The sequence below is a fragment of the Onychomys torridus genome, chromosome 3 (assembly GCF_903995425.1).
Source record: "Onychomys torridus chromosome 3, mOncTor1.1, whole genome shotgun sequence".
NCBI lineage: Eukaryota > Metazoa > Chordata > Mammalia > Rodentia > Cricetidae > Onychomys > Onychomys torridus.
Window position 1 is genome coordinate 107,067,293 of NC_050445.1, and position 24,726 is coordinate 107,092,018.

Sequence of the window (24,726 nt, forward strand, 5' to 3'; positions counted from 1 at the left end):
GTGGAGACACTAAGGACACATAGAGGGAGGGTTCAGAAATTAAAGTTATCTCAGTTCACTAGTCCCAGCGTGTGTTCTCAGGCAATCCCCTTAGAAAATAAGGGGGGCCCGACCTCTCAGGAGGCTGAAGCTCACAAGGTGAGAAGACTAAACTTTGAGATGGGTGACCCAAGATTTAGGAGGCCTTCTAGTAGGCCTATGTACCTTTCTGCCCTTACCTGCTGCCAGCAACACAGAGTTCATAAACTGAGTCACAGTCTTCTGAAACCGCTTCTTGATCTCAACCAGGGCTCTGTTTATCTTTAACATCTTGTCATCCATGGTACTGATTCTGCGAACTGACTGGAGGAAGGCAAAGGGGTTGGGGACAGTGGTCACCTGCCTTCAGGGAGCTATCTGCCTGTTCAGCAGAACTGACTCTGCTCTGAAGGTTATGTGGCTATTCCTTCTGCCTAGAAAACATCTCTGGTCCTCTTGGCCCAGTCCCTTCTGAGTCAGGGCCAGACCTGACTCAGATTCTCCCATTGTGAGGGCTTCTCTGATTCTACTGTGTTGAAATACCCCTTGCCTTGACTTCCACTGTGCTATGTGACTGCAAGACAAGTTAGCACTTAACTAAGCAATTGGGTGCATTTGTTCTGTCCCCCAAACTTCTGGGAGGTGAGGACTGTGCCTTGGTGTCCTCTGATTTTATGAGAAGGTGCTCAGGAAATGTTATTGCTTTCTGAATGACTGCATGCAGAGGGGCTCCTCTGGAGTGTCCTCTGCTGGATCTTCCTATGGTGCATATGCATCTTTTAGAAGGCTTCTACCCAGCCAGCTACTGTGGACAGCTCCTGGCTGAAGAGCCATGCTTGGTCTAGGCTACAGAGACCAGCAGGTCACCCACAGCACAGAGGCCCCAATCTTTCACCTGGAGTTGGGATTACTCTGATGGGTCATCTGGACTCCTTGTGGTATCCCAGAGGCCTTTGCTTCAGCTTCCCTGAAGTTCAACCTCTCTCTTCTCTAATCCTCAAAGCAATCATTCCCAGTAAGCTCCTGTGTGCCAGTCTCATTTTCTGAAGAAGCTGCTCTGCATAGTGCCTCCATGGAACTGCAAAACCATGCTCAGAATTCAGAGTTCACTGCAGTCAGGCTTTCCCCAGGAAACCTTCCCTTGTTTCCTCAGCCAATGGCACTTGCTCTCTACTGAATGTCCACATCTACCCATTCCCATCATGTTTGCCTGGGTTTTGTTCATTTTTTTCACTTCCTTTATCCCTTAACTTGGCTTACTCCTAAAGAGCAGGTTCTATTCCTTTTCTATTGCCCTCTTAAAATAGTGGAAGTATGAGAAAGTTTCTTCTGTAGAATTTAAGCCTCAGGTGGAGTGAGTAGCATAAGGAGTAGATGGATATTCTGGACAAGGATTAAAGCTGGTCTTACTCCTCTGCAGGCAAGAACCCTGTAAAGGATGGTCCCAGTTACTAGCAAAGTCCCAGCCTCCTTCTGAGCAGTCTTAGCCACTGCTTCTGGGCTAATTTTATTTATTTATTTGTAATTTATATCCACCCTGGTTTCAAAAAGGATCTGAAATGGCACTCTGGGCTAATAAAGCATTTAAGTCAAAGCATTGCCTCGCTTCCAAAGTGCTGCCTAGATAGAAATATTTAGTGAGAAGCCAGGCCTCAGGGCTGTAAAAGCTGGGATTGCCATTCTGCCTGTCGCTATGATAGGTGGCTCTCTCTGGGATGGGTGTTTGGGGAAACCATTTAACAAGCTTCCCAATGACAGAGACACTACCCTCCCCCAGTTCCAGCCTTTCTAGGTGGCCATGTATTTTTACAGAACCAGAGCCAAACAAGCACATATAGTGTGTTTGAAAGGACTATAAAAATCCCAGGATAGACTCAAAGTCAGATTGGCCTTTACACATCATCACTATACAGAAAGGGAAACTTGGGCTCAACCAGAGAAGTGCCTGGGCTAAGGCCCTGTGGTCTCTTCCTAACCTGGGCTCTTTGCCAGACCCAATACTCTGAAAGTTTCCTTGGTTTTCAAAACTTTGTTAGTTCCAAGGTTCTAAGATGACCAGTTATCTAAGCCTGGGGAGTTCATGCAAAAATAACTTGAAATGCTGAACCTATTGTTCAGAACAAAGGTTGGAAATTCTGTTTAATTACATTTATTCATTTATTTCTGCTCATCTAGTTATAAATATACATTGTAGAACACACTGTGCATTTTTAAATAGAAACAATTACAGACGATGCTTTTTTGGCAAGCCAGCCTTCTCTGTCACCAGTGTTTGTCATCTATAATGCAGCATGTTTTCTGAGGCCATTTTAATGCATCGGCCTATTTATCCTTATGTTAAATGTCCCCAAGATAGTCATGTTCTTTGAGTTATTGTATCATTTTAAATAACTTTTCACCCTTCTACTATACTGTCAGACTATGCCTTTGTGAGCTCCTTGATGGAGACGCTACCCTGGACATTTAGCATGGAAATACAATATGAGCTAGTTTAATGCTTAGCAGCCACATTCAAAACATCCTAAAGTTATAATTAATCCTAATAATATATTTATTTTACCCAGTATATAAAAATGATCATTTAACACATAATGAAATTGGCAATTACTGAAACATTTTACATTCTCTTCCCATTAAAGTCTTTGAAACACGGAATGTGTTTTTACTGAGATCTTCAAAGGTTCAACAGCCCTGTGTGACTTTTACTTGTGTTGGCCATATTGAACAGCACAGCTTTGGGCATCTAATTCTGGGTCACTACAGTTGTACTAAGGTAAGGTAAAATCACATTTGAATTACTTAGTTTTCCCAGGCTTAGAGTGCATATGTACACACAGACTTGAGAGTCATTTCATTCATCTCTTCGGAATGGCCTTTAAGTTGCTTCTGGTTCTCAGGAAACACTCAAGAGAACATCAGACATAGTATGCATTTAACGATGACCATTAGAACAAGAGCCTGGAACCAAATGAACATGAGAGTGGCATAACAAGCAAGTGTATTCACCTCAGCTCATTCATCTAGACTACCTGCCTGCCATCTTTGATTCCTTTGTCCCTTACTTCCTTTTTGCTGGGGATGGAACTAGCCTCCCATGTGCTAGTTAAGCACTCTACTCTGTACTGCCCCTAAGTCCATTGTAGTTATAATTCTTGAAGCTGATATGCTTGAACTCACAGGCACCTGAATGTCTTTGGTGTTTCTATGAGAGCCTTGATGAACACTGTCTGTTCTCATGTCTCAGCAGTTCCCATATGCCTCTATAACATGCTATAACAGCTAACCAGGCTGGACTCATAATTGGTATGTGTTCTTTTGTCCCCTCATTAGACTTAAAGTTCTAGAGACTAGAAAGAGGCTTCATTTCTATACCTCCAGTAGCTACTGTGGCAGATTACAAGTGCTAATGAATGTTTGCTGAATTTAATAAATCAGTGAAAGAGAAATCTGCTGATATGAAAATGCAATGGGTAAAACAGGCATGATGCTTTCTTCTGAGGACAGCATGCATCTGCTTCAGATATTGTGGGTCTACAATGAATGCCTGCCCCATGTCTTTGTGTAACTCAAGAGTAGTTGGCTATCTCTGAGAGCCTGAGAGCTTATGGCATACTATGGTAATAGCCCATAGCTTAAGAGCCTGTTGCTCGGGTCCTTAGAATTTATCATCCAAGCCAGGACACCACTGAAGGGGAAAGAAATACTATTTGTAATTCCCACAGGTGGACAGGGTAGACTGGGACTGGCACTGGGCAAACTGCTTCTGATCCTAGGAACCAATCCCAGCAAAGCATCAACAGGGGAATTACAGTGATCTGCTGCATTCACATGAGCTTTTGGTTACCCCAGTTTAACTTCCCATGCCAAGTGTTGCCTTTTAGACACCTCGAGATTTAGGAATGGCATCCTCTCCATTTGCTTGATCTTTCCCATGATGTTGATTTGGCCCAGGCAACAGTTGGACCAATGAATGGAAAGACTGGACTTGAAAAGGTTCTGTTGAATTTCATCCCCTCAATAAATAATGGGAAATAGGGCCACCTCTTTTTGCTTGAGGGATCTACATTCTCACAGAAGGATCATCTCCACAGTTACCTCAACCTGGAGGTGCTCAAGTCCCTTATACAAATGGTGTGGGATTCACCATCAGCTATGCACCCCCCCTGTGTTTTTTAGCCATCTCTTGGTTACTTGGCATACTAGTACAGTGCAGGTCTTACACAGTCATTGCTCCACTATGTTAGTCAGGGAGTGAGGCATGGACAATCTGTTCAGGCACAGTACCTTTTTCTGAGAGTTTTCCATTCACAGTTGTTTAAATATGAGGATATGAAAGAGCCTTACATAGGAGGGAGTGGGGGAAAGTCCCTGAGCTACGACACGGCATGCTTTGCTGAGACACCCTGGGTCAGGGCTAGATGCCCCACCTGTTTTTCTCTACTCATCTACTTTGCCTTACCCGTTTGTCATGCACCACGCCATGGGGACAGTTTTTGGGTGACACACTGAGTGTTACCGACTCATTCAAGGAGGTGAAGGTGACGGTGATGGAGTCCTGCCCCAAGACTGTTAGCTTCATTTGTTCATTCACCTGCAGATAAAGAAACCAGCACTCGTGGATCCCTGCTTCCAAGCTCAAGGCACAAACTCTTCTTGGCTTGGAGCTGAGATCTGTAGGCTCTTTCTGGGCCTTTTGCTGGAATCTAACTTTCATGGAGAAGACAGAGTAGCAGTGTCCTTTTGGAGATTAACTGAGAAAGTAAACAATGCCTTCTTTTCCTGTTCCTTTCAACTCACTGTTGGAAACAGCCATGAGAGCAGCACAGGTGTCAAGCAGGGAGTCATCTTAGTCCTGTCGGCTGCTCTGGGATGCCAGCTTGGAGCCTGGGTCAGACAGCTGTGGCTACTCTGACACCAACTGATTTGAGTCTAATTCTGTTAGCAAGCTGCTCAGTCCCTCTGAATCTCAACTCTTCAGCATGAGGTAAGCATGGGCTGAGGTTTTTAAAAACAGGGTTATGGTTTTAAGCCATAAATGCTCCTGCCCCTCATAAGAGAATGGTGTCAGAGGATGTAGATCAGGGCAGCTTGCTTAGTTCTGAACAGTTTGCCAATTCCAAGTGTTATTCATCCAAGGCCACAGAGTGGACAGCCCTCCACCACTGTATTCCTCCCAGTCTTCAGTGTTCTGGCCTGCAAAACCTCTTTACCTACAGACATCCCAGACTGTTCTGAATAAGAGAGTTTTCTCCTTTGCTCCTTCCACTTCCACTAGTCCAGATGTTGGCCCAGTAGCCAGGACCTCATTTTCTCATCACTGAGTCTCTGCCTCCCACACTCTGTCATTTGGATCAGGCCCATCAGTATCCAAAAGATAATAAATAAACCATGATGTGCCAAGTCTCTGGACATCTTCAGACTTGCTGACCACTCTCACTTAAGAGAAACTACCCACTCCGAGTCTTCTAGAGAAATGTAGAATGGAGATGTCTTCAGGAACTCAAGCTTTGCTTGAGGGACCAGATTCTATTCTAGTTTTGCCTCTTATCAATTGGGCAATTTAGGGAAATCAATTGCCTTCTCTGGGCCTGGAGACAATAATTCAGCCATTCTCTGAGGGTGCTGAGCATCCTTTGTGGGCTAAAACATGTACAAAGCTTAACATAATACAGCTATTTATTTATTATCCCGCTTCCTGGGGATGTGCCCTCTCCTAAAGCCTACAATATGGATGCTCTATAAACTCAGTCAAGGATCTCTCCTTAAGAGATCGTTTGAAACCTGATATGTCTGTTCTCCCCAAGTTCTTGTCCCAGGTCAGGTACAAGGTCATAGGTACTCAGAGAGATAATTCCACTGAGTCAAATCAGCACATCTAAAACTGTAAGGTGTATAGTAATATATATGTGCAAAATGTTATAACAAGCCCATTGTTTTGTTTGCCAACTTAAAAATTAATTTTAAAATGCTCATATTTGTTTCTGAATCCCAGAAAGCTTGTAAATCTAGGAAAACTGAAATTTAAAAGATTCACAGGGCCTCTGCCTAGATTATACAAGAGATAAACAACTTCTGGGGAGGAGACTCTGGGACCAGCTGAGCTGTCTGGAGAGACTCTAGTACCTGTCTAGCTGCCTACAAGCTGTGTAGAGAGCTCCAGGGATTCATCTTTTGTGGATTATCAACCATGACAAGATAGATGTCTACAAATGCAGCTAGTTGCTTTTGAGCCATTCAGGCTTTGCAAGTAACTCTCATTCATACATTGACAAGTAACTCCAATAAACTTGTTTGTCAAGCCTGGACTATGGTAGAACCATTCCTTTGGTCATGCATTCATGCCCTATCGAGGGTGAAATAGACATTTGTTCACATCTTCTAGGAAAGTCACACAATGGGCACTATTAAAAAACAAAACTATAAGGTCAGCAAGATGGCTCAGTGGGTAAAGGTGCATTCTGCCAAGACAGACAAGTTCAAGTCTTGGGACTCACATGGTAGGAGAGAATGAACTCCTGAAAGTTGTCCCCGACCACTGCATGTGTGTTATGACATGCCCTCATGCACGTGCATGCACACACACATGCACACACACACACACACACACACACACACACACAAATAAACAAACAAACAAATAAATAAATGCTGTACGTTTATTAAGTATGTTCCTTACTTAGTCAAAGTGCTGTCTCCCACTCCGATAGCTGAATAACAATTTTGGCTTAAGAGTTATAGAGATACAGAGACAAATGAATTAAAGCTTTACTTCCAGCATAAGTATGCCAAATTCTGTTTTTGGGCCCCTGCTGGCACAGCTAGCTGTCTGATTAGACAGTCCTGCTTACTGAAGGTAAAATGTCCTAACTGATACCCATATTGTTCGCTTTTGTAAGCATGCTTAACCACAGAGAAATTTTCCCTCCGTGGTCACGAAACACAAAGACTACCTGCAAACAGCCATGCAGGCAGGAAATTACAAGCCTATAAAAACTGTAAGAAACTACAAGTGGGCAGTAACTAGACTCACAGAGCACGAGCTCAGTTTGGGCCAGCTAGCATAGAAGGAGCCCAAGTTCTCCAACTCTTCAAGTATTGCTTAGTTCTTTACTAGCCAGATTTATATAACACAAAATAAATGTAATAAATTTCTAAAAAACTAAAAATGTTAAAAATTAAGTTGTCAACTACTATAAATGTTGCTTCATAAAATGAATATTTTACAATAAAATGGAACAATATAAATAAAAATCAAATAGGAAGGAGGTTACCATGAAGTAAAGTAGCCCATAGTTGCTATAGGCTGGTGAAAAGCAAGTGAGCCAACTCTGGATTACTACTGACTGACTCATGACCTCTGAACAAGATCATGTGGTCACTGAGGTAGTGCTGTCTTACAGGTGCTTGCATTTGATGCTGAGTAACCTGTGGAAGCCACCCCCTACCCATGATGCCCACATACCTTGTATTCCAGAGAGAGCAATGTCTCAGTCTTATTAGCCCAGCTCCACTTATGGACTATGTAGCCCTTTTGGTCATTTGTGATTCCACCTTCCTCATCCAAAACCACGACATATGGACAGCTGGGAGACACACAGAAGATAGAAACTACTTAGAGGCTCTGAAAGAATTCCCTCATCACTTTGGCTACAGGCAGGCAGGGCTGGGAGAGTCTGCCCCAGTCTGAAGAAATGTTTACCTGACATAAACTAGAGGAAGGGAGGAAAGAATCTGGACTCCTGTGACCAGCTTCACCTTTCCACCCATTGCAGTCTAAGACTCCTTACACCAACTGATGCTAATGGGGCATCTGTGGAGAAGGAACAGGCTGAGGCAGATAATGTAGGCTCAATCAAAACCCAAAAGATGAAAAATGATTTTTCCTGTAGTCCAAAAGGATATCACAAAGATATCAAGCACCAAAATGTGAGCTAGAATATCTAACTATGAAAGGAAGTAACTTCTTCCAAAACAATTTATGAAAAGCTACATAAAGATCAACTCTTGGCTGTCAAGAGTATGTGCTGCTCTTAAGAGAACCGCCCCCCACCATGTGGTGGTTAATCCGAATTGTCAATTTGAGTATCTTAGACATGCCTAGATTAGTGGAGCATGCCTCTGGGTCTATCTGTGCTTTCAGAGATGAACAGATCTGGTCCTGATCAGTAGGTTAATCCTTTGATGGGTTCATAATACGCTGGCATCATTGGGAAGTGGTGAAAGACCAGAGGAAGCCTACGTGGAGGAACTCAGTCACTGAGTTACATCTTGGGGAGGGCTGTATTTTGCTCTGGTCCCTTGCTGTAAGCCCCTTTCTCTATTTCCTAGGTCACCATGATGTTAACTACTCTAATCCACTGTGCTATGACAAACTAGCACCTCTGAAACTGTGAACCAAAATAAATCTTTCCTTCTTCAAGTGGCTAATGTCAAGTATTTTGCCACAGTAATGGGTAAAGTAATTAATACACCACAAAAGTGGTATTCTCACATCTTGTTTACCCGTTCCTAGTGTAAGACACTTTTTCCATTAAAGAATTCTTCCAGGGGTGATAACTGGGGATATGGCTCAGTGGCAGAGTACTTGCCTAGCATGTATGAGGTTCTGGTCCTCAGCACTGAAAAACAGTAACAACAAAAACCCTGTGTATCAGCCAGACAGTGGCAGTGCACACATTTAATCCCATCACTTGTGAGATCTCAGAGAGGCAGGCAGATCTCTGTGAGTTTGAGGCCAACCTGTTCTATAGAGAGAGTTCCAGGATAGCCAGGGCTGCACAGAGAAACTCTTACTCAAAAAAACAAAAACAAACCAAAATAAACTACCCTGTACATCTGACCAAGAATGTAGATCTGTGTTCTGGTGTACCCAGTGGTAGATTTAGAGTGGGTTTCTTCTCACCGTGGAAAGTGCAACATGTACCCAACAGCTGGGCCTCAAAGTACCACAAGTTTCTACAGGCACTGCTTCCCCCTGCCTCAGTGCCTTCCTAGACTCCTTTAACTAGGAACTTTTAGTCACCACCTTATATATGGAACCAATTACCTCAAGGGATACTTCATGAGGCTAGACTTCCCTTGACCTACTCACCTGTTCTTCAGGTTGTAGTAAACACAGCCCTGGCCATCAGAATTGAACAGAGCCAGGAAGGTGTTAGGTACGTCGTTAAAGAGGCAGGTGATGGGTTTCCCTCTGCAGCATGTGGGAATCTGAAGCATGGCAATATTTCCAGAGGGATAGCTGGCAGATACAGTCAAGTAAAACTAACAGAGAACTCTCCAGGAGCAGGCTATCAGAATCCCCACAGCAACAGCCTCCATAGGAAAGGATTCTTCTGCTGTGCATTGTTCCCTTCCTTCAAAGGTCCTGTCTATGCTTTGCATGGGTCACAACTAAACAATTATGGAACCCAGCCATGCCCCAGGGCCTTTCTCCATTTCATATGCCCAGGTTTTCACAGGTCTAAATGGTACTGGGAACATAGACTTTTAGTGCTAAAACATGAAGGTCTCGGGAAAACCAGAGTGAGGAGGTCACCCCATGCCTGGTCTCATCTTGTACCACAAGTGAGTGACAAAGCCAGGACATGATCTCCAGAACCAGCAGTATTTCTAGCACTGTCAGGTTGCCTCCCCTTTTGGCCAGTCTAGTAGAAAAATACATTTTCTCTGCTGCTTCCCCAAGAAGCACTAGTCCTCAGAAGAGCTGTGTCAGCAGCTACTTCTCTACATAGAATTGCAGAAGCCAGTGCTCCAGGTAGGAGGACTGTAGTGACTAGTACTGCAATCTGTCCTCCTAAATCTTTCCCACCAGCCAAATAAAAACAGAAATGGAAAGAGGGAAGATGATAAGCAGGTAGAGATGACACAGAGTGATCCATCAGAAATTCTAGAGCTGGGTAGGTAGTTCAATAATTGAAACAAAGATTTCATTAAACAAAGAAAGCAGCAAGTTAAAACAATAAAAGAAAAAAATCATTGTCCTGGAAAGCCAATGAGCTGAAATTATCCAGACTGTACATCATAAAGGAAAAGAAGGAACTGTGTATGTTCATACCTAGCATCTCAGAACTTTTAAGACTGAGGCAGGAGAATGACTGTGAGTTCTAAGCTAGCCTGAGCTACATAGTTTCTAGTCAGCCTGAACTACAATGTGAGGTACTATCTTTAAAAAAAAATCCAAGAAAGAATAGAACCTCAGAGCCTTTGGAAAGATCATTAGGCATACCAACATACGTACAATAGGAGTCCCAGAAAGCCAGGAAAGAGAGGAGACAGAGAGGATATCTACAAAAGTAAAATACACTGAGTGAAGCTAGGCATGGTTGCACACATCTTTAATCCTAGCATTTGGGAGGCAAAGGCAGGCAAATTTCTATGAGTTACAGGCCAGCCAGGGGTACACAGAGATACCCTATTTCAAAAAAGAAAGAAAGAAGAAAGAAATCCCAAATAATTAAAAAAAAAATGAACAAACAAATTGGGAAGACTCACAACACTTGTTGATTTAAAACTTACCACAAATCTTTAATAATTAAATCAATGTGGTCTGGCATAAGGATAGACACCAAAATTTGAACAGTGGATTAAAAATGAATCTAAAAATAGATCCTTCCATCTATAGTCAATCTATTTTTGCCAAGATCTCCAGGACCATTCCAAGTGGAAAGAATGGTCTCTTCAACAAACTGCACTGGGACAACAGTACACCCCTGTGCAGAGGAAGGAAACCAGGCCCTGAGCTCATACAAGATGCAAATACTGACCCTGAATACCTCAAAGACTTATCTTATAAGAACTTCACCTATAAAGCTGATATAAGAAAACACAGGCAAATATTCATGACCTTGGATTTGGCAATGATGTCATGGATGTTGAAACCAAAAGCATTAACAACAAAATGGGACTTCATCAAAATTAACAACCTCGGGTTAGAGTGGTAGATGTGTTTGGCACATTTGAGGTTTTAGGTTCAAGTTCTAGCAATTGCCTCACCAAACACAACCAAGGTATAAGCAAAAGACTGGAACATGCATTTCTCCAAAGACCACTTGCCAGAGAGAAGCAAATGAAAAGTTGTTCAGCATCACTGTCATCAGGAAAGCACAAGTCCAAACCAGGGGATTCCAGCTGATTTCTGCGAAGAATGGTGACATGAACACAGAACTGGTTCTGAGGGCTGTACCAGGAGGTCCAAATCAGCTATAGTTTGCAATTAGCCAACTTGGCCACCATGAACAAAGACCTATCATTTTTATCTGAGCTCTGTGTGTAAAAACAGAGTTGGTGGCTAAAGCCAGAGTTCTGAAGAAGCCAAGAGGTGAAGAAAAGCTTTCTAAACATGCTTCACTCAGGAGGGATCCAACAGCTGGTTGGTGCACCTTAGCCTTTGAACACAGTGAAACAGAACTTCTTTAAGACTACTGGATCCAGCTCACTCATCATGTAACTAAGAGAAGTGAGGCACACAGATTGAATAATGTGTACAGGGTCACTGTGATGGCTAATGTGGCTGTCAACTTCATGATATTTAGGATTATGAAGGAGACATGCCTCTGGGGTGTCTGTGAGGGCATTTCCTCAAAGAGGGGGTTTAACTGAGGTAGGAAGACCTATACTGAATGTGGGCAGCACCATTCTATGGGCCAGGGTCCCAGGACTGGATAAAAGGAAAAAGCAAGCAGAGCACTGGCATTCATCTGTTTCCTGGCTGTGATTCATGTAATCAACCACTTCACACATCTGCCACCATACCTTACATACCTTCAAACTGAGGGCCAAAATAAACTCTTCCATCCCAGAATTCCCGGTGTGGTATTTTGTCACACTAACCAGACAAGCAATGACTATGGAAAATAAGTGAACCTGGCCCCTGTAACTCCCAAGGAGAAAATGGACTAATCATCAAGATGTCATCACTATTGGAGTAGAAGTCAAGTGTTCTGCAGCAATGGACAAGAGGTTTGAGGTGGTTCCACACAGGGCACCTCAGAATTCTGGGACAGGTAGGAACGAAGATCCAAGGCAACCCTCTTGTGGTCCCATTGCTAGAAAGCTAACTTGTAAACACAGTGTTGAACCTGGTTAATGCAGTGAAGAATCAGAAATATGGGGTAAAGGAACACCACAGCCTTCTCAAGTAGCAGCTGCCTTGGAAGGAGTTTGCTTCTTCTGTATTGGAAGCAGGAGAGGCAGGGCTGGGAGGATGTGAAGAATGGATTCATCTTATGGGCAGAGAAACAATGAGACTTCTTTGATTTGACACTTAAATCATGAATCCCCAGTTCAGTCAAGAGGAGGTGGAACAAAGTGAGGAGGCTGTTGCTAAGTAAGTCTGTTTGGTGCCATGGTCCCAGGAAAGTAGCTGAAATAGTTCAGACACTGGCCCTCTGCTCCAATGGGAGAAGATCTGAGAGCCCAGGGCCCTTCCAAGTCTCCCTTTCATGCTTTCTACTATGCAGAATAATCTTTAAGGGCATAACATTGGTATCTGAGAGAGGACCAAAACAGAGGCACAAAAGGCCTTTTTCTTTTGAGGCTTTGCCACCAAGTTTCCTTTGTGACAGTAGGTCACACTGCCTCTTTGGGGCTCAGTTTCCCTGTTTCTACAACAAAAGAGTAGAACTAGATGGCTCTGTGTATCCCATCCTTGAAATCAATGTGGCTCAGAACCTGGAATAAGTGCTTTACCTCCAATGGATTCAGAGTTCACATTGCCTTAAGGCTGGGCATCTGGATCTGGTGTAGCTCTAGAAGATGCTGGGAAGGGAACAAGTGAGAGATGCCTAAAAGGCACAGTGTCTGAGGGGACTTTCTACCTCCATGTTTTCCACAGGGATCTCTCTTTTTTACCCTTATGGTCAAATTTAACTTCCTTTCCTAATTTTAGAAGATGGCAATCAAACTAAAGTTTCTCTCTCTGAGGCTATCATGAATGGTCTATCCAGTTCATTCTAATGAGCTACCATACCTAATAGCTACTTGTTACATCTCTGTGAGTAGAAAAATCAACCAACTCAACCTACCAAGGCATGCACAAACCTCGGGCTCACCCTCTGAAGGGATCTGCCTTTTCAGCATCTGAGTTTTCCTGAGCTAGAGTTCAAGCCCAGGCAGAAAGGCAGTTTTCCATTAGCCATAAGTTCCCTGCAGCTGCAGCTCACAATTTGCATGTGTGTGGATCTCCACACACGTGCATATTCCTAGGAAGAGGGTCCATGGGCCTTCGGATCTGTATGGGAAATACGTCCTCTTCTGCCACTTTTGCCCCCAACATTCACATTCAGCCACACCAAGGCAGACCTCAGCTGCAGAACAAACAGATGTGCAGCAAATGGGATGAGTGCTTAGATTCCAAGCACTTGACCTTGGAGGTGAAGTGCAAGGACCACAGGACACAACTAGTGAATAAGGGTCCAGGAATCATCCTCCAAAACATTTAGGGACACCTCACTTTTTCTCTCAGCTGGAAATGAACCACCCTGTCTGTAGCTTCTTCTCTCCTGGCAGAGTCCTAAAGGCAGGGGCCCACCTACACAGACAATCAGGGGCTTGATATACTCCTGCTGATCTGAACTACACTGAACTTGTACTTAAACTCTGAACTTAGTCCCTCCAGAGCTTGACCTGGACCAACCAACACTTACCCCTGGAGCATCCTCACCAGGCCTCTCTAGTTGACCAAGAATCCCCATTGAACAGTTAGCTGTTTCAAGCCCTAGTTCTCTGGAGCTGAGTTAGGGAGAAAGAGCAACACCCATCAAAAGGATATTAAATGAAGGAAGAGCCATCATAGAAAGTGTAATGCAGCTTGATGGGCTTCTTGGGCCCCTTCCACTCTTGAGAATGGCGGCCCGCGTGAGCATGGTGGCTGGAAGGCTGGTGAGGAGTGGAAGTAGTAATCTGAGTCCCCGCAGTGGGAGGATGGTGAATGTCCCCCTTGGAGGCCAACATTAAATGAGAGGATATCTTTGCCCTGTAGTTGCGTAAAATCATGGGGCAGGAGATATTCCTCCCTCTCCACAAGATCCTTTCGGCTTCTCTGTGGGAAGGAGATGAACGCATCTTCTAGGCGCTCGGTTCTCACTCTCCAGAGAGGTTTTCTACAGCCCCTTCCCAGCATCTACGTCTCCCACCCAAGTCCCCTTGTCTTGAAGTATCATCCCCTTCCTGTTCTTCCTCATATGCAAAGGTAGTATATTTAGGAGGAAATAGGAAAATGCCTGGGAAAGGCCAGCTCTGTCTGAATGTCTGTCTGGACCTATGGAATGGAGCTATGCACAGAGGGAACTCTGGAGCAGCTGGAGACAGACTATTCCCTCACTCTCCCATCCTGAATTTCCAGGTGGGCTCCTTCTAGAGGTTCCCTAGCCCAGGGATCCCAGGAGATATATATGACTTAGGTGTGAAATGGTTTTAATCTTTATGAGCTAGACCCTTAGAGAAATGGGTTTCTGCTAGGCCTCACAGTGTCCCCAAATAATATATTATGGATCACCTATATGGGTGAAATATTTTGTTTGGGGAGATTTATTTTTCTTGAATACTTAGCAAATCAGGCCAAAAAAGTACCACTTAGGGCACAAAGCCTATGAATTGCCAGGAGCCACACAAAGGACTTCCTTGGGTGAAGGAGGAAGTTGCAGAGGCAGAGAGCATTGAACAGGAGTTGGGCTGACAGAGCTGGGTGAGTTCAGGAACTGCTTTACTTTTCTTATCTGTAAATTGGAAGGACCATGGACTTGTGTGTGTGTGTGTGTGTGTGTGTGTGTGTGTGTGTGTGTGTGTGTGTGAAGGACACAGCTGGACTGACATGGGGAGTGCACTTACTGCTGTGACCCCATCTATCCTTTTATCCAAGTCCTGTGGATGCCATCCCCATAGCTAGGCACTCACATGTGGCGACACATATCCTGCAGCTTTTCCCGGGCCTCAGGGCAGGGGTCCTGGATCTCGAAGATGATGCTTTCAGGAGGGGTTCGAACTCGAGGGAGTGGGGATGTGATGTCATCTATAGCCTTTTTGCCTGTAGTTAGAGGTGAGGATGAAATATGGTGGGCTTTAGAGGTGAGTTCTTGAGCATCACATTCTCCTGGAGGAGGGCTGCAGAACATGTTAGGAGGATCTTTTGTGCTCTGCAGCAATGGGGATCATTGGCTGCTAACTCAGCCAGTCAATAATTAAAGGTACATCAGAGACTGCGGAACACAGTGATGAACAGCAACAATAGCAATGAAGTGGGGCTTAATGCTGATGCCTCCACAGTTCCCTATAACCAGTCCCCTTTACCAAAGAGAGCGAAGCATGAGGAAAGCAAGTCACACAGGCAGCCGGGAGGGGTGAAGACTTGGCTTCAAGCTTCTCAACTTCCAGCCTTACCTCCAGTGTCTGTGGGAATCAGAGGGGAAAATGAGTCAACCCTGCCCTCCTTCACTACCCAATCCTCCCTCCCTGTCTGTCTAGTCCATACCGTCATCATAGTTGGTAGGGTGGGTGGAAGGTCCTGAGGCCTCTCTTACTCCCAGCAGGCCCCTCCACCAAACCTTCCCCTTGGAGCTTCTTTCCCCCACCTACTGTCTTTCCTAAAGTTCCCTCTTGTGAAAGACAAATCTCTCTCTCTCTCTCTCTCTCTCTCTCTCTCTCTCTCACACACACACACACACACACACACACACACTCAAATTCATAAAGAAAATGGTAAACTCATTAAGTAGGCAAAGACTATAAACCGAGGGCCTTTCTGTGTGGGCCTTTCTCAACAGGTCAGGGGAGTCCTGTGGCTTTGCTTTCTGCCCACACATAGTAGCCCCTTATGGAACACAGGACTGGAGCCTGCTAAGTTTGGGATACAAATACAACTATTTCCCCACTGATGGTATGGCTGGACAGAGCTGTCTCACTCACAGATATTGTCTGGGTTGAGGGAATGGATTGTGTGGAGAACACACATGGGAACGGAATGCAATTCTGATTGCAGTGACTGGATGTGCTGTAGCTCTGGGGTGCTTGTAAGGATCCGTGTCACAGGCTGCTGAATCTCAGTGAGCTGAACACCCTTCTATTAGACATAAGATCTAACCATGCCATTAACTGCACAGGCTAGATGCAGATCCAGTCATTCATTTCTCCTCCCAATCCACCATCACCAAAGATAGGGGTGTGTGTATAATGCCCCCACTGAGAGAAAGAGAGAGAGAGAGAGAGAGAGAGAGAGAGAGAGAGACAGAGACAGAGACAGAGAGACAGAGAGACAGAGAGAGACACAGACACACACACACACAGAGAGAGAGAGACACAGAGAGAGAGAGAGAGAGAGAGAGAGAGAGAGACAGAGAGAGAGAGGCAGGGGGGCAGAGAGAGAGTGTGTATGTGTCTGGCTGGAAACACTACTGTCTTTCTTACCTTTCTTCTTGACTTCCTTTCCTGTGGAGAGGGAGAAGCTCAGACAGGCTGTGGAAGTCTGGTAGACCAGCTGATAAGGTGTGCTCACTCCAATGGCAGAAATGTTCGTGGTAGATTCTAGGAAAGAAGAATGAATCTTCTTTACCATCTCTTAAAATTTCAGTTCAATTGCAAACATGTAATATAGGGGTTTTTTTTGTTTAAACAAGATAGTGGGCCAGATATTACGAAGTTACCTGTAGTCATAACCAACCAGGAAGTCTTCTGAGGAGACTTCTAGATGTACAGGTGAGCTCAGAATAGCAAGTGACATTTTAGGACTCCCTTTACAGATTTCCCTGCCCCAGCCTCTTAAGGGTGAAGAGCCTCTCACACTTATATAAGAAGCAGAAACCAAGCACAAGGTGAATTCTTCTAAGGGCAAATGCAAATGTCAGTGTGGCAATAAGTGTGGACAAAGCTAGGCAGCAAGGAGGAAGGAATGAGAGTGTGCTCTCCCTTATCTAATGCACGGGAATCAGATGTTCTTCCAACAGTGTCACACTGTCTTCTGTGACACCACCTGATAGGTGACTGCTTAGTTCTAATGTAGTACCCTTGGCCACATTGGGAAGAGGAATACATAAAGAGGTCCACCAACCTCTGCCAACCCACAAGTCCATCTTCTTGGTACTACATGAGGCTCAGGTGTAAAGAGAGGACAAGAGTTATATATTACTAAGCAGTCCTGCCCAATACTGACTAAACATTGCTTCTGAGCTATGTCCTGCCAGTTATTCACTCTGTGTGAAATCTCTTCCTTGGAGACGAGTTTCCCCACTGATTATCAACAAGGCCCAAGTCTTTCCCTTCCCAAGCATGAGACTCCTGGGCCAATCCCAATTCTTTGGGGTTCATTATGTCAGTAGTCTGGCAGCCAAAGGGAAGAGCACAAGTGGTCTCTGTAGGATATCTATCTGTAGTCCTAGTTACAATCTTATATGAAGCCCACTGCCTCATTCACTTGTTATTTCCCCAGATACAGTTATGTTACTAGTTTGGCATGAAACCAGTGTTGGACAATGCTCAGAAATTTACTCAACATACTCAAATTCATAAAGAAAATGGTAAACTCAACCTCATTAAGTAGACAAAGACTATAAACAGAGCCTCCACCGTGGATGATCAAAATACAAGATCAATCACTTTTGCTAACGTTTCAGGTATTAAAATAAAAACAGCTTTCAGTACCTTATACTCTAGTTCAAACAAGAAAAATGAGTAAGAACTAATACTGGTCAACCTGTCCATGTAGAGAAAAATCACATAGAAGTTATGCACAGACTGTGACCCTCTGCCCTACTAATCTCTCACCTGGGAAATTAATCTTAATCAATACACCAGAAGGAAAAAGTGATGAGCATACAGTTGCATATAGAAGTAGGAGCAAAAAGCATATGAGGTTAAGCTCTTAGATAAATATGAACTTGAGTGTTGGAGGAAATCTGTCCCCACTCACACGAAAACCGCTCAGCCACCATAGCAAACATTTTCAATTGACCATATAACAGAAACTGAGAGAAAATACAATACTATCAAAACATGTATACATGAACCAAGATAACAAGAGTGTTTTCTTTTTGGATATTTTACTCAGTAAAGTCACTGTCAGATGAACATAAAGGAGCAGCCCTGTGTTTGTCTGTGACAAGCCCGGAGGGCAAGTGTCAGGACAGGAAGACAAGCAGGAAGCAGTCTTATGACCATGGAAATGTCACCTTAGCAAAGGGTATATTCTGGCTAGATTTAAAGAGATACGCCAGGCATACTTACTAGAATGCAGCCAATAAAACACAAATTTTGTAACAAACTATCATACTTTGAACTTAATGCACTGGGAAATCTAGCTAATTAAAATCCTGAGTCAAATGAATGCTTTCCCAAAACAAACAAATGGATCATTCCTTCCATTGTATTTGACTATTTTGACACCCCCCCCCAAAAAAAACCCTTTTTTTTAAAAGGAGAAAACTACCTTAGGCTAGGGAGATAGCTCAGTAGATAAAAACACCAGAAGCCTGATGAGCTGAGTTCAATCCCCAGAACCTGACTAACAATGGAAGGAGAGAATGGATTCCATAGAGTTGTCCTCTGACCTCCACATATACACATCATAAACACATATACAATAGCAATAAATAAAATTTTAAAGTGAGAGAGATGAACATCGGTAACAAGCATCAGCCAGTGAGAGTTTCTGAGTGAACTCCACGACGGGAGGGGCTCCCCCACACACACACACACACAATGATGCTCCAGGTCACAGTCCAGCTGAACTCTCTTCTCACTATCACCCCATAAATCATAAGCTCTGAGGGATCCAGGAGGTCTGTATCTTGGGGACAAAAGCCTGTCATTCTGAAAATATGCTTAAAGTACTTCATGAGATGAAATACATCTTTTAAAGACAGTAAGAATTATTTCTCAAAGGGTTGGGGATTTAGCTCAGTGGTAGAGCGCTTGCCTAGCAAGTACAAGGCCTGGGGTTGGATCCTCAGCTCAAAAAAAAAAAAAAAAAAAAGAACTATTTCTTAGAACAGAATCATCCTTAGTATCCACAGAACACTGGTTCCTCTCTCTCTCTCTCTCTCTCTCTCTCTCTCTCTCTCTCTCTGTGTGTCTGTGTGTGTGTGTGTGTGTGTGTGTACATGTGTGCTCGTGCATGCCTGAGTGCTGGTGCCTGCAGAGGCCACAGGTATCAGATCCCCGAGAACTGGAGTTACAAGAATTTGACATGGATGCTGGTAGATGGACTCAGGTTCTCTGCAAGAGCAATAAGTACTCTAACTCTCTCTGTCCCCTTCATCTTGTTATTGAGACAAGAATCTCTGAATTGACCAGTAAGCCCCAGGGCTCCTCCTCTCTACCCACTGAGCACTGGTATTATTAGTGATTTGACTCAGGTACTTTACTAATTGGGCTATCTCTCCAACCAGTACATTTTATTATCCTCAGATGGCTCTTGACACTTAATACAATATGAATGTTATGCCAGTGGCTGCCATGTGTTATTTAGGAAAAAGCAAAGAGGGGAAATGTACTCCAAACAGAGGCAATATTTGTTTTTCCAAGACAGGGTTTCTCTGTGTAGCCCTGGCTGTCCTGGAACTCACTCTGTAGGCCAGGTTGACCTCTAACTCAGAAATCTGCCTGCCTCTTCCTCCCAAGTGCTGGGGTTAGAGGCATGTGCCACCACTGCCCAGCCAAAGGCAAAATCTTAAAAGTAATTTTTAAGTTTTTATTATTATTTTATGTATATATGTATTTTGCCTGCATGTGTATCTATCTGTATACAACATACATGCCTGGTGCTCATGGAGACAAGAAGGCATCAGATCCCCTGGAACTGGAGTTACAGGTGGTTGTGAGCTGCCATGTGGGTGCTGGAAACTGAACCTGGGTCATTATGAGAAAGCAGCCAGTGCTCTTATCTGCCAAGCCATCTCTAGCCCCCTTAAAAATATTTTTAATTCTGTGGTTGGTTTGGGGCAGGGAAAATTTTAGTCACATGGGAAGAGGACCCCTGCATCCTAGTATGAAGTTGAAACCTCCCACCAGCAAAGCAAGAATTCTAGCACAGGTGACCGTCCTGCTCAAGGCCTTTCTCTCTCCCAGATGTAAAGTGGCAATTTTCTAGGGGCTTCATCAGAAACCCCATTTATGGGGAAAGGACATAACAGTGGCTTCTGGTTTTACCTCTTCGGGCTATAATCCCATCCTAGCATGGTTGGAGCCCCCTCACTATCTCATCAAAAGAATAAGAAAAGGGGGGAAAACTGTAGTCATCTCTTGAGATGTAACTCGAGAGCCATCAAATGGTAGATATGGCCAATACTAAGACAATCAATTGTGTCTCTCCCTTGAGGAACCGCTGTCCATGCTTGCATATATCTTATTTTCCCCTACTATTCCTTGGAAAGCACATAGCCCAACACACACACCCGAGTGTGGCTTACTTTCTTATTGGCTCTCTTCTTCTAAACCTCATACTTAAGATTGTGTTCAAATATCTCCAATAAAATTTCCAACTCTGCTTATTCATAAACCAGCTGGTCCTGAAACTCTTTTGAGCAGCCTTGATTCCCAGTTCTGCCGGAGTTGAGGTCCCTAACATTGTAAGCATCCCCTGCCTCAGGCTGCTGAGAGTAACAGCTGTGTCTCTGCACCCTCACTGCCGACTGGCTGAACCTTACTCAGGTAGGAAAGTCTCAAGGATTTGCCTGGCTCCTATGAGGTCTTCTGATACACTCTCACATTCATGTAAAATGTGTGGAGCCCACAGAAGTGTGTAAGCCCTGAAATAGAACACAGAGTCTAGAACTCTCCCCGTGTCAATCTTTCCACCCAGTGTTTACAGCAACACTGGAGGACTTGAGGCACCAGGGCCTAGCTGACCCAATTCAGACTAGGCATCAAGTAAATACCTTAAAAAGGACACCTCTATTTCTTCTTCCTCAGAAAGAGAAATGTCCAACTGGAAGTTAATCTTAGGAAAAGAAACTTAAAAACTTACCAAATTGCCTTATTTTGTCTTGTTTAGCAAATTAGTTGATACTAATTCTATGCCTTGTTGTGCTAATCTTACAAAATTTAAGATGGTGTACTGAGTTTTTGTTTGATTTTCTTTTCCCTAAATAATTGTGTAAAGCAAGAAAACATGGGTCTGCCTTTGACAAAAATATCTAAGGGCTTTCTTGTTTACTCCTAACTTTTTGGTTGCTCTGACATCCTTCCCTGTTGTGAGATCTCTGTGTAGCCCTGACTGTCCTGAAACTTCTTCATCCCTTCTTCATCCCACCACGGCATGCACCAGCAGCTTTCATGGAATTTCCACATCACTTTTGTTAACTTCCATGTGTTTTTTCCCCTAGATATGGAATTTTACTATTTAACTGATTTGCTCTAGATGTGTCTGTCATTATCAGGTATTTAACCCCCAACCATCAGGAGAGCTTGACAAAGTCACTGCCTTGGTGGCAGGGAGTAGTGTAATGGTAGCTGACTGAAGGTAACAGAGCACGGGTATAGGATTTGTTCTGGGGGCTGGAGAAATGGCTCAGTGGTTAAGAGTACTGGCTGCTCTTCCAGAGGACCCGGGTTCAATTCCTAGCACCCACTGGGCAGCTCACAACTGTCTATAGCTCCAGTTCTAGGGAATCTGAGACTCTCACCAATGCACATAAAATAAAGTTAATACATTTTTTCTTTTAAATTTGTTCTGAGGTCTAATGACAGTACTGCTAAGCATTCAAATAAATACGAGTATACAAACCAAGCTGAAGATAGAAAACATCACAGGGGGAATTGATTGAAAAAAGGGACCAAGGGTCAGAATGGATATTTGCCAAAGACATATAAATGGCCAACAATATATGAAAAATGTTTAAAGTTATTAATCATCAGAAGAACATAAATCAAAGCCACAATGAAATATCATATTGTGACTTTTACCAAAAATAGAAACAATAACCGGGTGATGGTGGCACACACCTTTCATCTCAGGACACGGGAGGCAGAGGCAGGAGGATCTCTGTGAGTTTGAGGCCAGCCTGGTCTACAGAGTGAGTTCCAGGACAGCCAGGGCTGCACAGTGAATCCCTGTCTCAAAAACAAACAACAAAATAATCATAATGAACAAAAATAAAAACAATAACAATGCTAATGAGGGGAATGGAAGAAAGAGTTTTATAATTGTGGTAGCACTGTAACTGAATACAGCCATAATAAAGATTCCCTGAACAATTAAAATTGCTGTACAGAGTGGCACACACCTGTAATCTAAGGCAGGAAAATTATAAAGTAATGACTACATAGCAAGACCCTGTATCAAACAGAACAAAAAAGAAAAAACTTAAAAATAGAACTAATGTATGACAACTCCACTTGCAGGTATGTATCCAAAGGGAATGAAGTCAGTGTCATAAAGAGATGTCTGTATAACTGTACACCTCAGCATAACTCCCAACAGCCAAATGGGATCAGCCTGAGTATCCATCAGTGGGTGAACAGATAAGGAAAATGCAATACAGATACAGAGTGGGATAGTATTTAGTCTTAAGAAGTAATGAAATCTCACCATTTACACCAAAATAGAGGAGTTTAGAGGTCATTATACTAAGTGAAATAAGCCAGGCACCAAAGATAAATGCTGGAAGAGCTCACTCATGTGAAATCTAAATCTTCAAAAGAATAGAAAGAATAACGGTGGTTGCTGTGGATGTCCAGGATGATGTTGGTATTGGGTAAAAACTGGGATCAAATGAGCAGCATGGAGGTGTTGTCACTTGTACTGTATGGTTTACTTGAAGGTAGGCAGAACTTAGCTGTTCTCTTCACACACACAGCTAAGTAGGTGAAATGAGTCATATGACAAACATTGAACTGCTGACTTGAGTGAATTGTGATATTGCTGATCTTGTTCCCCTACTTCCACATCTCCAAAGATCACCTCTAATGTTTCTCCTCCTGTTCTGTACACCCGTACTTTATAATACATTCACGAACATCTCTTTGCTTATATTAAACTATTAAATAAATCACCACAAACACATCCTTTCACACCTTTTTCTTTTGCCAGATGATATTTTTCGAGAATTACTTACACTTCTGAGTCACTTAATGCTTTAGGGTAGGGGTACAGGGTCTCATGTAGCCCAGACTGGCCTAGAACTTATTATGTAGCTGAGAAGTATCTCCAACTCCTAATTCTCCTGCCTCTACCTGAGTGCCAGGATGACAGATGTGGGTTGTATGCCCAGCTTGATTTATTCATTTTTGTTGCTCACTGTGAAACAGTATCTGCATGGACCATAATTTATTCATCACTGATGGACAGCTTTTTCCAATCTTTCTGCCTTTCCAAATGATTCTGTAATAAGCATTCTTGTAGGACTGCTCTTATGCATGGGGCTGAGTTGTGGCCATCAGATGGGAGCTGGTTCCCATATGCCATGAGCAGGTGAGCTCAGACATAGAGTGCCAGGATCTGAGTAGTGACATCATTGCTATGACATCTTTACCATGTGTACTAAAAGGCTGGTGTGCAACAGTCTGGAAATTTTAGAAATTTTACCATAGACTACTGAGAAGCATACTCTAGAAGGACCGGAAAAAGGGTTTTTTTCCGTGAGTTGTGAGGTGCAGACATTTCAACCAACAAACATCTAGGCTGCCCTCCACTAGAGGTGGATGAGCCCTCCTTGTCAGCAGCATGGCGTCTATGGCTCCTGCTGCTCTACAGCCACTAAGCCCGGGGGGAGCTTTGGCATTCCAACTGTAGCTTTTGCCTTTCTAGTACCTTCCTGATGGCTGTTTGCACGTTTTCCCTACAGGAGGGCACCCACCTTTCCTCAGCTGTGCTGTACGTAAGCAGCTTTTTCCAACAGTGCCAATCAGGCAGTCAAAGGCCATCTCCTTGGCATTGAGATGGAGGAGCTGGCTGGCCTCCACAAAGCGCTTGGTGATGTCCAGAGGATTAGCACCTGCTGAGGGAATGAGCAAAGACAAAGTGTTTTTCTCCTGGCATGGATGACTCTTCCAGAAAACGACCTTTGCAAATTGTCCAGAAATAGTGGAAAACTAGGAAGGCCCAGGAAAGGTGAAGACTCACTCATGATGTAAGGATGAGGAGCTCCCTACATGCACACTGCATCTTGAGTAGACATGCCTGCTGGATCTTGAGTAGAGAGCTCAAGATCCAGCAGGCAGTACTGGGAAGTCCCCCTGCCTGCCTGCCTGCCTGCCTGCCTGCCTGCCTATAGCTGAGCACTGAGGCCTCCAAGAGGCTGCTGCTGACACTGCTTTAGGTTCTTCTCCAACCCTGGAATGATGCCCTCAGTTTGGAGGCACTGGGCTCAGAAATTTCCTTGCCATTGGCTGGACCAAACTCTTGATTCACAAATTCTATGTCTCCACTCTTCAATCAGCTCTGTCCACCTCTGCACCATCACCCCAAACTCTTCCTTCAGCATCTAGAACTTCTCACTGCCACCACTGCTAACTTTCAAGTGGGCACTCCAGAGATGGGTGACTGGGAGGAAGTGGGAATGCAGAGGGTGCAAAAGGAGGGTACCGGGCAGGGAAGAAGGGAAGCACTGCTCTTGCAGCAGACCCATGGCCACCACTCCCATTCCTAGTGCACACCTATACAGGTTAAGTACCCCTTACCCATTGCTAGGGCTAAAAGAGTGTGGGGCTTTGGGGAGATTGAGGTTTGGGAATGTCTTCCTATACATACTGAGATATCTGAGGATGGACTCAAAGACATGG

The 24,726-nt window shown here is 43.9% G+C and overlaps 1 protein-coding gene across 1 annotated transcript in view; it reads right to left on the bottom strand.

The window, feature by feature from the left end:
* The window catches only part of C3H3orf20 (chromosome 3 C3orf20 homolog), a 45,224-nt gene that overhangs the window by 18,979 nt on the left and 1,519 nt on the right, over positions 1 to 24,726 (bottom strand). Inside the window, 9 exon segments of the mRNA XM_036182827.1 lie at positions 219 to 342; positions 4,478 to 4,609; positions 7,481 to 7,601; positions 9,110 to 9,259; positions 13,790 to 14,059; positions 14,914 to 15,043; positions 15,397 to 15,405; positions 16,420 to 16,536; positions 23,802 to 23,942. Coding sequence (XP_036038720.1) covers positions 219 to 342; positions 4,478 to 4,609; positions 7,481 to 7,601; positions 9,110 to 9,259; positions 13,790 to 14,059; positions 14,914 to 15,043; positions 15,397 to 15,405; positions 16,420 to 16,536; positions 23,802 to 23,942 — 1,194 coding nt within the window.